Below are 15,797 nucleotides of genomic sequence, written 5' to 3' on the forward strand. Positions count from 1 at the left end.
GGGAAATAGCTATCAAAAAGACGAAAAGACAAAATGGAATTCATTATAAAATGCGCAACGACATAGTAGCTAATACCAACTTATTATAGAATATGAAAGCTGACGGATCCAAAAGTTATTAACGTTTCGGCGTTGGTTCTTTGTCGGGATGTGAAAACAAAGCCGCTGATCAAACAAAGCCGTCAAGTTGCCGAAATAAAGCTGTCGAAATGAGCCTTAGTTCCAGTGCCAATACTGTCACCATTACTTGTATAGACTGACGGCTGAACACGTGCAATCTGAACTCGTGTACTCAGCCCTTCATAAAATTCTCATTATCAAGAAGTGGAGTCATACGTCATAATCGTTGCTAGGGAAACCTATTGCCAATCTGCGCATGTTAGGATTGTACAACAACTGTAACACAATACAGGGTGTGATTTGATTAATTTTGCCATTCACCAACAAGGAAAGGGGTAGTGTAACCTGAATGCTCTAAACTAAACATGTCATACAACTTAATTCGTACACGGCAACACTTTCGCTATATATCCACTTTAAGCTATACGGTTATTGTTCGGTTTTTGGTAACAAGTTACATAAAGTGAATGTGAACATGACTGTGTGTGTGTGTGTGTGTGTGTGTGTGTGTCTATATATATATATATATATATATATATATATATATATATATATATATATATATATATATATATATATATATATATATATATATATATATATATATATATATATATATGTTGAGGGTAGAAGAAAATCAAGTCGGGTTTTTTGTCTCTACAAGCCTGTTTCGTGAGTAAATCACTCGTCAGGAGATGTTGATGTACAGACAGACAGACAGACAGACAGACAGACAGACAAACAAACCCGTAGACAGATCGACACAGGCAACACATCAAAATTGTATCATTGGATTTCAAGAAAACATTGCCAGAAATAAAATATTGACCGAATAAGCGAACTTATTTCTAAAGGAATAAATTTTGACTACGGACTAGTTTCCTGACAAATGAAGACCTGGTATGCAAAAGACGTACCATTCCTGAGTACATTATTTGTATTACTGCATGCACCATCATAAATGAGGGAGATGATATTACGAGTAGAATGTGCTTGGATTACTGTCATGTGCCTCCTAGAGCGTCTCTATTACTGGAGACGTATAAGGTATAATAATCGACTTTCGATGTTTCAATTATTACTTGTTGAAATTCAATGGAGATGTTCTTATGACAACGATTTCGACGATAACAGGGATAGAGATGCACACAAAGACAAATAAATTGGGAAATGTTATCAACTGCTTTATTTACAACACTTATTGTACACTTTGAAAGTTTCAATACATTTGGGTTTCAGATAAAAAAATGTCGAGTGCATAAAGTGCAGTAATACTGATACTAACTACTACCTTGAAAAGTATCCCATAATAATCTCTATAAATGTGACGATCTTCCAAGCTCTAAAACTGATACGATTGCATAAGCCCTGTTATTGAAGCCTATTGTGCCCAATTAAGAATACCAACATGGAGCCTGGATGTAGATGGCTTTGGTACAATGGTTTTGCAATACTCAATAGATGAGTGCGTGTCCCTGTAAATATATTGGTGACCTGTGTTGTAATCATGGGATACAATTGTGTAAGAGTTCACGAAGCGCTTTTATATTGTTAAACAATTCTATTTTGAAAGTTAGGGGCCATTTTAGACCCCCAATAGACAGACGTATGAGCAAGACAGACGCAGATGTGGGTAGGTATAGAGTAAAACGTGACGGCCTCATGCAGTGGTAGACGAAGGCTGATATACATGAAATACCATGTATGTTAGTAACTCAAGACATACAAGGTGAATATGTATTGCCTGCAAACTCATGTGTTTTATATCGCATGCTCAATATGATAAACCAATATATTTACATGAATGACACCGTAGCATAATGTACATTAGACCTGAGGTCAGCTGCAGTACAGTGGACCACGTGGTTGGCAATTCCAACCAGGTTTGTGTTAGGGGGTCTAATCCATCCCTGATTATAAAGGTAATAGTTCGAGTTGTATGAAATAGTATCAACTGTATGACTGGTACACCAATCAGCGTTGTTTACTCAATTATTTGATATAAGTTGCTACAATGTTCAAAATACATGACGTCGGCAATATATGATGTGACGTCGTCAATATATGATGTGACGTCGGCAATATATGACGTGATTTCGGCAATATATGACGTGACGTCAGTAATATGTGGAATACAATGATCCTCTGTATACCTAAAGATGAGGTAACATTTCAAATTGGCAAGTGATGAGGTATATATCTCTACCCTTTGGCCTTTAACGAGCGATTCGCGATATTTTTGGATACGAATTGCTTGTCAAGTTTCATAAATCTTTGGTTTTCGATGACGAGGTTTTTTATAATAGAAGCTATTGCATACGTTGATCAAAAACGTTATCCACAGAAATTGGCAGCCATATTAGATCTCCAAGATATTTGTTTGGAGAGAAAAACTGACAGAACGAATTTTACAACTGAGGTATTAAATCACGTCAGATGTATTTCTGCATAACACCCGTTCTTTAGAACATTATAAGATCATTTGATCACCATATTTGAACACTACGAATTTTTGGGCGGGAAAAATGAACGGAACGAATTGTACCAGCGGTGGTATTAGTTATGTAAAATCTATTCCAATGCCTTCTTTGGCATACAAATCTCTAACAACCTATTTGAGGTAGAAATCATCGTAGGATAATTTGACAGTATGTGGTTTTAATTTTATATGAACTCGATATGATCATAGTGAATGTATTATATCATTTTGATATTGAAAGTTCGACTTTCGTACCATACGAAATTACTTGTATTTAACAAATCAACATATCACAAAGCTATTTTTTTCTTAAAAAATGAATAAATTTCACTTATTCTAGAAAGTATTTGTAAAATACCAGCAATTCAGTAATCCGACACTATCTTGAACTTCAAACTTTGAAGAGAGCAACGATTTGACGGTTTTAACAGGATAGTAATAACAACTATTGGTGGGAATAATTTGATGGTTGCATGGACGACAAATTAGTACTAAACTTTTGGCGGGAATAATTTGATACCTGAATGGACGACAAATTATCTAAACTTTTGGCGGGAATAATTTGATGACTGCACGGACGACAAATTATCTAAACTTTTGGCGGTAAAATTTGTTTGGCTTCATGGACGACAAATGGTTTACAGTGTAACATTATTTAGGGTAGGCATAATGTAAAATAAGGTACATGGAATTGAGTATCGGTGTATAATAAGGAGAACTTAACGTCTATGTACACTCGAATAACCCAGCCCATGAGACAAGTAGGCGCCTCTGTTTCTCTGAGGTTACCCCAATCATCGTTTTTGTTGGCACCTCGTACTTACAACGCGAGAAAACGGTCGGTGAGAACCTTTGAGCAGTGCGCGTCACGGTGGTGAAGGCATTGAACACATTATAAAACTGACAATTAAAAATTACATGTTCTCAATCTCTATAACTGACGTTCTTTTATAAATTCGAAAGAAAAAACAAGGTTATTTCTTATCTCACCAACAAAAGCATACCAATTGTACGGCTACTATATTGCACTAGTAACTTTAAACCTCAGTTCAAACTTATCAGTGAGAAAAACACTTTTTAAAAAAATGTATAAATACCAACTCAGTTTGATAAATATTTGAGATACAAAAATACTTTTCATTTTAATGGCATTCTTAAACCATAGCATACAACCATGGCGGGCATCGGTCATTTTATATTTTAATTGATTAAAATTACCTACAATGATAAAATTCAAATTATTGGTACAGTAAAGACGAAAAGTGCGATTACTAAAACTTACAAAAAGTTGTATTTATGACATTAACTTAAGATGTTGTTTTTAAATTACTTGGCAAATGCTACCCTATTGACTATGACTTTAATTACGTTATTGATCAACAAGAATGTCAAACTATTGCTTTGCAATTGATAAACTATTATTTAGTGTTTTACGGTACGTTCTTTCAGAAAGGCGTCGCTTACCGAGCCTGAATGAAATTGTAACACACTGTCTCAGGCCACTCTCTATAGTGGTGTGAGACACTGTAAAAATATAAGTTACTAGAATGAAAATACAAACATGAGTGTAGTTACGATATCTTGGAAATCACTATCGTTATGGTAGTACAGTACGTTTTTAATTGATAGCACCAAAAGACATGTCACATTAATGAAAGTTCACGCTCTCTTGAACTACTGTGTACTGTATGTAGACAAGTCTGTCCACATCTTTCTCCCCGACTTTATCTTCGTAAGGCAAACTTCTTCCTGTATTATCCGTGGGGTGCTCCTACATTATATCGTGGTATTACGGTATTAGGTGGCATTCACTTCAAACTGCCAACTTGTGATTACATAGTCATTGTCCAGTCCCCGAAATCTTGGTCGTGACTTTGGCGAATTTGAAGAGAGACGCAAGAACATGGACATATACCGTTCTATCGCTCACGTGAAATATCACCAATCACAGACAAGGAAGAAAATATTCCTTGTCTGTACACCAATCAAGGAGACTCTTCTGTCATGGGTCCAGGAATCAACATCCTATTTCAGAGTCAGCAAATAATACAACTATTTTTCAAGGTAATAAAAACTGTTTTTGAGTCAGACTGCCGTTTCACAAAATCGTTTAAAGAGTTCCAAGCCTTCCTGCATCGTTGAATGTTCGGCAAAATTCGGCCTTACTTCGGTACTATCGATGACGTCTATGTTTATGATGGTGAATTTTTCTTGTCGCAAGCTTCTCTTTCGTAACCACCTAGAGGGCGGTCTTCTGGGAGGTTGAGGCGGTCTCGCAAAACTGACAGTCGGCAGTAGGAGCACGTCGGCTGTTATCTGATTCAACCAGGGAACGGACAGATTCAAAGTATAGTGGGAAAGTAAAAGTAAAGGAAGTGCAAAATAAATCCGACCACAAACAGAACATAAAAGGATGGTGCCTGAAAAATTTTTCCAACCAAAATCCGAAAAAGAGGCGATAAATTTGGCAAGTTACGAGTCAGAAGTCAACAACAACAACAACAACACCAAACAAATAAATAATAAATAAATAATAACAAATATCCAATAAATTAACAGTAATCACAGTTAGACAGAGAATGGTTTAAAATAGTCAAACATGGCGGAGACGATGAGGGTATTACAGAGTTTAAGAAAACCAAACAAATATTACATTGCATCAGTGGGGAGAACAAGAGAGGGAAGAAAGACAGAGAGAAAGCAGTTAGATGTTTTAGGACCAAACCATGCAAGTCCTTTACTACACTATCGTTTACGCTTAGTCTTTTTCTAGGTCATTTTTTTTAGAGTGGAGTAAATTGTTGCCGGGCACAGAACAGACATACCAGGATGTGTAAGTTTTGTTAGATCATATTTTTTTTGGATTTTGACGCACCATGTCCGCACGATAGAGAGGGCACCACACCACACATATGACAACGAAATTATTGATGAAAGAACAGAAAAAAGAAAATAAAACAAACGAACATAGAGTCGAAAAAATGAGAGAAAAATAAATTCACTGTTAGTATATGTACAAATATTGTGTATACTATGACAGGTATGTACTGAATGCATGTGGTGTCTTGAGAGTGAATGCACCACTGTGACAGGGTCTGTAAACTGTGACGTCACCAACATTGAGTGCGTTGCTCTATTTCAATCCATGTTCTTACAATATAAATCAGTTAACCTGCAACAAACTGTCATCTGATTTGGCAAAAATCTTACTAACATTGTTACAATTCGTAGTCTGACTCCACAAAAATTGCTACATTTTATAGTCCGTGAAAAAATTAAATTACAATTGTTACATTTTAATTCTTTTCAGGATGTGAAACACCTAAATATATATTATATGCAAAGAAAACGTAGCAATGTTGTGGAGATTCGTGTTGTGCCATACAATGAAATGTAGCAGTGTTAGCTAGACCTTTGTCGAGGTACACGACATTCTGTTTCAGGTTTAACTGACTTCTATTGTACATTGGCATGTGAACTTGACATTCGTTGTCCTACCTGTAATCTAAAACAGAAGTATTTAGAGGAACGTGAACTATTTGACAATGTCAGCACTACTTTAATTATATTGTTAGTGTGATATACGCAAATAAACGGCAACTCCAAACCCATCTTTCATTGTTCAATTTTTTGTTTCGTATTTTGGAGAGAAACCACTTTCACAATGCCTTTCCATCCCAATGATGTATATATAAGGCATACATTCATATTTTTGCAGACGAGTATTAATAAATCTCTCCGTTTGAAATTACCGCCAAAAATAAAACAAACAAACAAACAAACAAACAGCAACAAAACACTGACAGTGTTCATGCAGATAGTAAGCTTGCAATGGTTAATACAGTCGCATGTGATAAAGCGTTCCTATGGTTACTTAAGTACTGAAAATACGAGAATATTAAAGGTAGTGAAAAAGCTACATCTGTGTTTATGATCATTTCGCGGACAAACGCGTTCAGGGCGCCGATCTCAAAATGCAAATCGCATATACCGTAATACCGGAATAAAGTACAGTGGAACACTTCGTTTCATTAAACTGAAGACTTATACATGTGTACACATGCACTTCCCAATTTTACGATTTTCTGTTTTAAACTACACACGTACATTCACCAATACATTAAATTTGTCTTTTGTTGTAAATCAATACAAATCATATCAAAACTCGAAGAGTCATCTGTACCATTCAATGAATAGAAATATTCTGCAGTTAATTAATTCTTTACTAATTAGCATTACTGTGTATTATCTGTTAACGACAGCACGTGCCACGCATCAGTACCCATTAATTACAACAAAGACGGACCGTGTTAAACACGTGTGCAAGTTTAATTATCGCAAAGCAGGTGACCGACTGAACAAGTAAACATGCACCGATATTATAATTAAGTACGGTATGAGAAGACCGCCTGCTCCAAGTTGACGACAATTTGAGGACCTGGCCCGGAAACATGAATTCTTTCACTGGGGTAAAATCATTTTCTCCAATTTAAAGTCACAAGTGTACTCGAACTGATTTCCATCTTTTTATGACGTCATGACTGATACGTCATTTATTTCAAACATAAAATTAGAGAAATCAGTGAAAGGCGGCAATTTAAAAACACAATCATTTGAGCGGCCGTGGCAGTGCGAGTCGAAAATTTGTTTGTGGAGAGATTTTAACAGTGAGAGAATTTTCCGAGAAATTGAAGTTCCTTCAATATCTAAAGAAAGTCATCGGCATGGTTCACTTTAATGGAGAGTTGGGATTTGGGAGAGGGGGGGGGGAACCATGACGATGCAATCACGGAACAGCAAACCCTGTAATAAGAAATAATCAAATGAAATCCTGTAATAAAAAAATAGTTCGTATGTTACTTCGAGGTTTATATTTCGACCGTCATTCTAGTGAAATACGGAAATGAACTCAACGATGACGTTTCGAATTCTTGAACACTCCAGACCTCCCTTTGGTTGAGATAAGCCATCAGACGGCATCCTTTATAGAGAGCGTGTAATCACGTAGAACCCAGGAAAAGTATATAGAAATGGACATTTTGGTATGAGGTAAAATGTATCCTAGCATTACAACCCACCCCTAACATTGTGTAACCATAGGGGGGTCTGTAATCAATGTACTAAAACTATATTATAAGAGTGAACAAAAACTCGAAACAGATGTATTGTATATATATATATATATATATATATATATATATATATATATATATATATATATATATATATATATATATATATATATATATATATATATATATATATATATATATATATATATATATAACTCGGTGAGTATCAATCTGCTAAGACAGTGCTCTATACCGCAGTGGCAGAGCGTAATAGTTTTGGTAGTACTGGAACTCTTTCTTGGGGGTAACTCGGAGTTTCACGCATATTGCGATCATCAGACACTATATAATTGTTCAGATGTCAATAGTGTCTACATTTAAAAAACGTGGTCAAATACGACTATTATATTGTATAGATTCACTGATTGGCAATTAACATGCTTGAATTAAGGTCGGAAAATCTTTTTCTATTTGCGTCGATTCAATTTTGAATTGAAAAATTGTAACTAAAAAGTGAAAAGCATTGACCTTTTTCGAATTATAATTTATTTTTATGAACGCTTGACCACTTTTTTCTTAATCCCTGATTGATTTTATCATTCAATCCATTTTATCTTTGATGCAGCTGAGAATATCGTCTTCACAATGACACTTTTCTATGTTACCTTACATTGAACTTTGACCTAGGCCAATGTCTCACCTGTGAGAATACGTTATCTGAAGAACTATCGCCATTTCCTGACTTGTTGCTTGTCTTTGTGCGTGTCTTCTGTTTTGTTGTTTTCCGTTGGTCTTCAGTAGAAGCAGTTCTAGTATTTGATTGCTGTTCGTGCTTACGAACACCCATTTTGGGTGACGCTCTATGTTCGGTGGATGATTTAGTGTGTTCTTTTGTCGTTGGAGGCGCTGTACTCGTCGCAGAACTTGGAAGGCTGGTGTTGCTCTTGACGTCAGGCTGTGTTTGGCTTTTATCTTTTGTTGACGGTTGGCTGGCAGGTTCTTTGGACGAACCTGTAGCCTTGTCCCGTGCAGACTGTTTATCATCGCGTGATTTTTTAACCCTTGTATCGGCAACAGGTTTCTGTGGCGGTAGGGAAAATTCCGAGAGTCTAAGACCCTTTGGACTCAGACTTCTGCTTCGTAAGCTTTTATCGAATCTATCTGGTCTCTGGGCATTCCCCGATTGCGCGGTTTCTGCAAAGAAATGTGCTCGGGCAGTACGAGGCGAAAATTTGTTTTTCTCCGTAACAATGTCGAGAGGATGATGTTGTCTAGCGGCAAGGTGTTGCATATGTGTTTTAGTCCGTGTAAGATTACCAGGAATGACGGGCACTGTTGGTTCGGGAGATGTATCATGAGTTGGAGGAGTTGGTGTTCTAGATATGTTGGGAAGATACAGTGCATTCCCTTGTTCTCGTTCACCCCCAGGCAATACTCTCTTTTCTCTGTCTGGGGTGCTGTCCTTTGATCTCCTCGCATACACTTCACTTTGTGGCTGCACTGGATGAATGTGTTCCTGTTTCCCAATTAATACTGAACTTGAAGAACTTGAACTTTCGTGCTCGATGTCACGTGTTTGCCTAGGAGACACCTTGTCTGGAGTCTTCTTACCAGAAACCGGTTTATTAGAAACTGGAGGTCTGCCATGTACCTTTGCTGAATCATTTGGCGATGATGGAGTTCTTGGAGATGGCGACTTGTCTTCAGTTATCTTGCTAGTTTTTGTGAACGCTGGTGGTGACGAGTCGGAAGGAGACATTGGTGTCTTTACAGCATGCTTCACTGGAGGGCTCATCTGGTCCAGAGCTGTTTTTGTAGCGGTCGGAGTGTCATCATATACTATTGTTTCGTATACTGGTGATCTGAGTGTCTTACTTGGGGCTGGACTAGCCTCTCTTGATCGCGAGCTACCGTTCTCGCCTTTCTCGAACCTCTTTTTCGTTGATGCTACTCTCCCTTCCCGCAGTGATTCATCGTCAATAACGTTCGTGACTACGTCTGTAGACAACACATCTGGTTGCATCCATGGTAACGACGGTTTCTTTTCCGTGGTCCTGAGCATGCCTCGTACATCGAAATGACCAGGTCGTCTCATAACAGGATGAGCAACCAATTTGGAAGGTGGTGAAATTCTATCTTCTTGACTGTCATCTGCAAATGGGATATCTTCCAAAGCCATGCTACTTGTTATCCTGGTTACCTCTGTACTGTGACTAATACTACTTTTTGCCAGTGTTTCAGAGATAACAGAACTAGGGCTCCCGGGCCCTCTGCTGATGTCTGTGTCCAATCGGTCAGGTTGTCCTTGACCAGTGGGGGCGCTGCTCGGAGATCGGACGTCTTTTTTGGACTTGGCTGCCTTACTCTCACTGATGGGTGAGGAGACTACTTTATCCGTAGTAACATATTTAGATTTTACGTATGGTGAGGTGGATCTTGAAAGGCTTGAGGTTTGGTACAGTTGCTGCTTGGCTTTAGCAATTTCCTCTTCATGTTTAGAGACATCAGAGTGGGACTTGGACCTGGCGTAACATAAAACCAAGACTAATAGTTACAGAGCATTGTACATGTTGTCATTTTGTACACTTTCTGCATGTGCAGATATCACTGAATTAGGTACACAATTTCGCCAACTTGAATACACCTATTCACGTAGCAACCAAAACATTTAGCTAACACTAATCAAGATTATCAATGATGAAGTGGATTTTTTTTTCAGAAAGAGTATTCATGAGAACGTACAAATCAATGAACAAACAAAGAACAACAGATCAAGTCGGTTTTCTTATATACGGAGTTATAGCATCAATGGAAAACAAATCTTCCACGGTCATATACTCAAAGTGTCCAGTTGTCCGATACATTGATCGGCAAACACTGCAAAACTCAAAACCGAAAGTAGAGTTTCAAAGCAAATGAAAACATAATCAAGTACATGTACCTTCTTAAATGTTTATGACTTTCTGTCATCGATAGTTCAGCATGGTACTGAGCTAATTCGTCCGTCACTTTCTCGATCTCTTTCAGAGCCTAAAATGTCGTCAAAATATTAGAAATGAATGATGGTAGAAACCACATACCTGTCCTCATTTTTATCCTATCGGAATGAACGCATGCAAGAAATAATTAACAAGGGTTAGTGTTAGTAGGAAGAGAAAAGAATTAGTACGTCATTAACAACAAAGTTTAGTTATTCAATACGATTAGTTCAAGAATATATTATTCAAATATGGCTGCTTTTTGACCCCAAATGAAGGTCAAGACTACGTTGTCATGGTATTGGAACATGAAGCACTTACAAGGTTTATTCTGATTGGTTGAAATATTCTACTTCATGTTCACCAGCTGTCAGTTGTTAAAATGGTATGACAAAACCCCACGAGTGCTTCATATAGCCTCTATATGGTTGTTCAAATGGAACGCATGACGAAAAAGGCGCAAATTAAATACCTGATGCCAGCTTTTTAGACTAATTTCTAAACTTGCAGAATTACATTTTAATTGGTAACGTTAAAAAATGCGGTATTCTAAGTCGGCTTTCTAAAATCCATGCATTATTGCCTGGTAGTTTATCCAATGATAATTCTACACAAGGGGAGTGTTTTCTACATTTATTTTTTTATTTTTGTTCTGTTTCTTGTGAGTATTTCTAATGTGTTCTTGGACCATGTGCCATCGGCCCAATACTGGGGCTAACTCTATAATAAATTCGTTGGAAATTAATTTTACACAAAATCTACAAGCGATAAATTCAGGGATTCCGACACAGTCCTATAGTCAGAGGAACAAGAAAATTTCTTACGAGGGCTTAGTGTGCTATGATTGACCCTTTTCTCTGTCGATATGTCGTATGAATCACTAAATCAGTGCCTGAGTCGATGCTCCCCGTGAACAATACAGTGCCACCCTCCCGCCAAAAAAGTGAGCGTTTAATCTGAGCATGCGCATTAACCGTCATAAATGTTTAAAACCTGAAATTCCATTGTCGTCAACTTGTAACTCGCAATGTCCCACTAGAGATGAAAAAAGACATTGATACAACATTTCTGTAGAATTAAAATGGGTGTACCATTAGTAGTTTATAGTGCTGTATTATCAGTGTGTATGTATGTCATATTGTGATGAAATAATGATGGCAAATACAGACACACTTTAGGCACTGTTTCTTAATAAACAGCAACACAAACTCAACATCACTGAAAAAGATATTAGATTAATTTAGATAACGACAAACAATACTGCTAATATTTAGTTTATACAGTTAGTCTGCCCCCTAAAAGTGACATGCTTTATACATTCCAAGACAGCAAGCTTAAATTTGATCGAAATGTTAACTTCCACTCTCGAACCTCGTTCAGTGAAGTCTGTAGCTCGAAATCTGTACTCTCTCTGCCAGTCTCGGCATTCCAATTTATCCCGTCATCCCCTGTTAGGTGTGTATGAGCATGCGCAGCTTTCACAGGCATATAAGTGGTGACTTTCACCTGTTCAAAGTTGGTGATTTGTGACGTATTCTCAGCCTCGGGGGCAAAGGTCACGGGTGCAATTGATGAATTCTGTGAAAAGAAGTTATATATGGGATGGTATGTCATGCAAACGATAAAAACTACGATGTGAAACGACAACAACAAACAAAAGACTACACCAAAAGTAGCAACCATGTAGACTACACGAGGGCTGTGGAAGGGTTACGAGAGAAGAAAGAAGAAATCGAAAATGTCATGGCAACCATTAAATCCCATAGTTATGGTACAATCTCAAGATTACATATCATTGGGCCAATGACCCTTACTCTTCATCACGTGACTGCAATTACCAAAATGTATCAACAGTGCCAAGTAATACAACTGCATACCTGAACACTGACAATGTTTGTTATCACAGGTTCTGGCGCCCTCTGAAGCCTGGTATCTCTCTGTGGAATTTCGTCCTTGCCATTCTTGTCACTCGACGTTGGTGGAGTGATCTCGGAGTCTGTTTCTACTTGGTTCAGAGATGCCGTGATTTCTCTCAGTTTTTCGAACTGCATCAAGAGGAAGCAAACAAAGACATTATTGTAGCAGAGCATAAGTGATATAATATGATATCAGCTTTACATTGTAACATGTGAGTGGCCATATCATCAGATATTCCAAAAACCCTTGTTCATTTAATTCATTTTGGTACACAGTAATCTGGATACGCAATAGAATTGTAATAATATTATCGAATATGAAGTAATTTCCATCATAGAAAAAGAGAAGTAATCTCCAGATATTGTACGATGCTATTGATATACATCACATCAACATAGGTTGGACTTAATAATACTTGGCCATAGTGTCATCAAGCTCTCCAAAATTTGTGGAAAACCCTGGCAAAATTCGTTTTCTAATCTGTCGTCACTCTAAAGTTGTTTCACTCTTTGCAAAACTATCCTTTATAAAGTGTTGCTAATCCAATAATTAGCTGTTTTGGGTCAAAAACAAATTATAGAGATGAAGAAAATCTACGTTGGTTGGTTTCAAATTTGGATCATGGTTTCTTTGACTGGCAATATGATAGAATTCAGATCATACTCACCTCTGTTATCATCTCGTCGATTCTCGACTTTTCTCGTTTATTGGATTTCTCATGCTCAGCTAGTTTCTTCTGATAGTTATTTCTTTCCTCTTTCCAAGCCTCGTGATCACGACGATGTCGTTCCTGGATATCCTTACTTCTACGTTCCCATTCTTTCAGATACTTGTTTTCGTCTTCAAGCTTGAAAGGGCAATATAATTGTTTAATGTGTATGTGAGAGAGAGGCAGAGAGGGAAACAGGGAGAGACAGAGACAGACAGACAGACAGACAAACACACATAGACAGACAGACAGACAGACAGACAGACAGACAGACAGACAGACAGACAGACAGACAGACAGACAGACAGACAGACAGACAGACATAGACAGACAGACAGACAGCAGACGGACGGACGGACAAAGAAATACTGATATATGCATACATACATACATACATACATACATACATACATACATACAGACAGACAGACAACCAGACAGACAGACAGACAGACAGACAGACAGACAGACAGACAGACAGAGACATTTATTTATCTATCAGAGAATGTCCTTGCTGCAAAACATATTTTATAACAAAATATTTCACATTGATAGCACCTGAGTTAAATTTGTTTTGTTTGGTACAATAGAATTTGTGACGTAATCAGAGCATGTGTTATATGTACACGTAGGAGTTGAGCGGTATGAAGTAAACGTAAATGACACTAACCTCTTTAATTTTGGACTGCAGTTGTTTTTGTTCATCGTGCCATTCTTTACGTTCTAAAGCCAATTTAACCTCGTGATCATTACGGTCTCTCTGTGCACTTCTATCCATGCTGTCGAGCTGTCGTTGTAGGTCCATGTTTTGACCGTGGGACACGGCAAGTAATCGTTTCTGTTCCGTCCTTTCTCTTTCCCATGATTCTTGTAGTCTTGCTAGCTGTTCTTCAAACTTTTCCTTATTCTTCTTAGACGGTCCCTTCACGTTGTGCTCCAACTGTGGACGAAACTTCGGGAACTTTAAAGCATTCCTGAACATGGCTTTAGGCGAGGTGTATTGGTCGCACGATTCTCAATCACCACCAAAACAAGTATTCCAAACTGAGTTGTGATCCACACACGATGTTACTTTATATTACATCCAGTAGTTTAAACATACAATGTCACGTGACAGGGTTTACACCAGCGAGGCAATAGTAGCATAAACCTTTGGGTGGGTCGTATATTTGACCTGACAGAATCTTAGATTACTACAGTGGAACTTCAAACTTACGCACTTCAAACCTACTCTGTATGTATTCAGTATTTCCCGCCATTTTTAATGTAACAAAATTTTCCTTCGATTGTCCCTTCAGACATATTTACTACAGGATGACCTGTCAGAGATTGTCCTTGTAAGTTGTGATACAAAAAACGTCTACACAAAAAATATTTTAGACTTTATATACAAATAATCTTCAAATGGAAATTTGAAAATTTGGTATAAACTGTAAATGGACCTAAATAAGAGGGAGTCAGCACTACAAGCAATACACACGTAAGTTTAGGAGTGAAAAAAAAACTGATTGATAAGCTTACCCGTCCTATCTTGACTTGCATTTCAGAACGTTCTATTTCCCATGCACTCTTTTCGGTTACATACGCCTTTTGTATCTGACTGCGTCGTTTCTCTTCGCTTGAAAACTTATGTTCCAGCGATTCTACGTTTCTTCGCAACTCAGCCACTGTTCGTTTGTTTTCCTTGGCCTGAAAGGTAATGACACAAGCTAAGAACTGGTACAACTACAAAATGGGGTGGAGATCGGTAAAAACATCGACTAATATTTTGCAAATTGATGCCTAATTTTTATTTCAAACCCTAAACAGGTGTAGATGTCTTTAAAACTAAGATATTTACCACAACACTTACGATATGAGATTATCTATATTGCTGCATATTACAGTTGTGAAAAATCAAAAGATACACATATACATCACATCACTATACACAAATGTTGTGTCTTCGTATGAATTATTCATTAGGAAGTTTTGATAAAATTCTTCTAGAACCCTTTAACACTCTTCGCAGAACCCATTTACAGTGAATCTTTCAGCCTGCTAATATCGATCGCACTACAAAACCGTTAGCAAGTACCATTTTCACAATCTCGAATACATGTAGCACAGTGACTGCATGGGGAAACGATGGTGAGACGATGTGAAAGGAGTTCTGATGTCGATGACAGGTAAACTACTCTTTCACCGAGTCATGGGAACACAAACCTTGCGCCCTTGACGAGCTAGATCCTAAAAAGCATATCCGTGTTTTCCCCCGTGAAAACTGACGACATTTTCACCTCATTTGTCTGTCCCCTTTGACCCAGAACGGCGTCTCTCATTTTTCTTGTCTTTCTACTATAAACCCGACAACATTGAATCCACGGAGAGAGACTTTTCCCGTGACCCCTAAGATACACATCGTGTGTAGTGAAGGCGATTTGGGCTATTAGCCAGAAACAATGAATAACTCCGGACCACACATATTATTCATTAGAAGAAATACATTATGGGTCGACCCTTTTATTGCGTTATGGTGGTTA

General features: G+C 37.6%; 1 protein-coding gene across 8 annotated transcripts in view; it reads right to left on the minus strand.

The window, feature by feature from the left end:
• Nucleotides 1-1,290: 1,290 nt before the first annotated feature.
• The window catches only part of LOC144444563 (uncharacterized), a 63,274-nt gene continuing 48,767 nt past the window's right edge, over nucleotides 1,291-15,797 (minus strand). For 4 of the 8 annotated variants that reach the window (XM_078134028.1, XM_078134030.1, XM_078134029.1 and 1 more), the window contains 8 exons: nucleotides 14,797-14,964; nucleotides 13,946-14,215; nucleotides 13,234-13,413; nucleotides 12,527-12,694; nucleotides 12,021-12,227; nucleotides 10,613-10,701; nucleotides 8,372-10,193; nucleotides 1,291-4,915 (listed from right to left, as the gene is read on the minus strand). In XM_078134028.1, coding sequence (XP_077990154.1) covers nucleotides 4,685-4,915; nucleotides 8,372-10,193; nucleotides 10,613-10,701; nucleotides 12,021-12,227; nucleotides 12,527-12,694; nucleotides 13,234-13,413; nucleotides 13,946-14,215; nucleotides 14,797-14,964 — 3,135 coding nt within the window. In that variant the 3' untranslated portion in view covers nucleotides 1,291-4,684. Of the gene's footprint in view, nucleotides 5,369-8,371; nucleotides 10,194-10,612; nucleotides 10,702-10,751; nucleotides 10,769-12,020; nucleotides 12,228-12,526; nucleotides 12,695-13,233; nucleotides 13,414-13,945; nucleotides 14,216-14,796; nucleotides 14,965-15,797 lie in introns of all 8 variants that reach the window. The other 4 variants (XM_078134031.1, XM_078134032.1, XM_078134033.1 and 1 more) reach the window with 4 other exon arrangements.

Source organism: Glandiceps talaboti, chromosome 13 (assembly GCF_964340395.1).
Source record: "Glandiceps talaboti chromosome 13, keGlaTala1.1, whole genome shotgun sequence".
Classification (NCBI taxonomy): domain Eukaryota; kingdom Metazoa; phylum Hemichordata; class Enteropneusta; family Spengelidae; genus Glandiceps; species Glandiceps talaboti.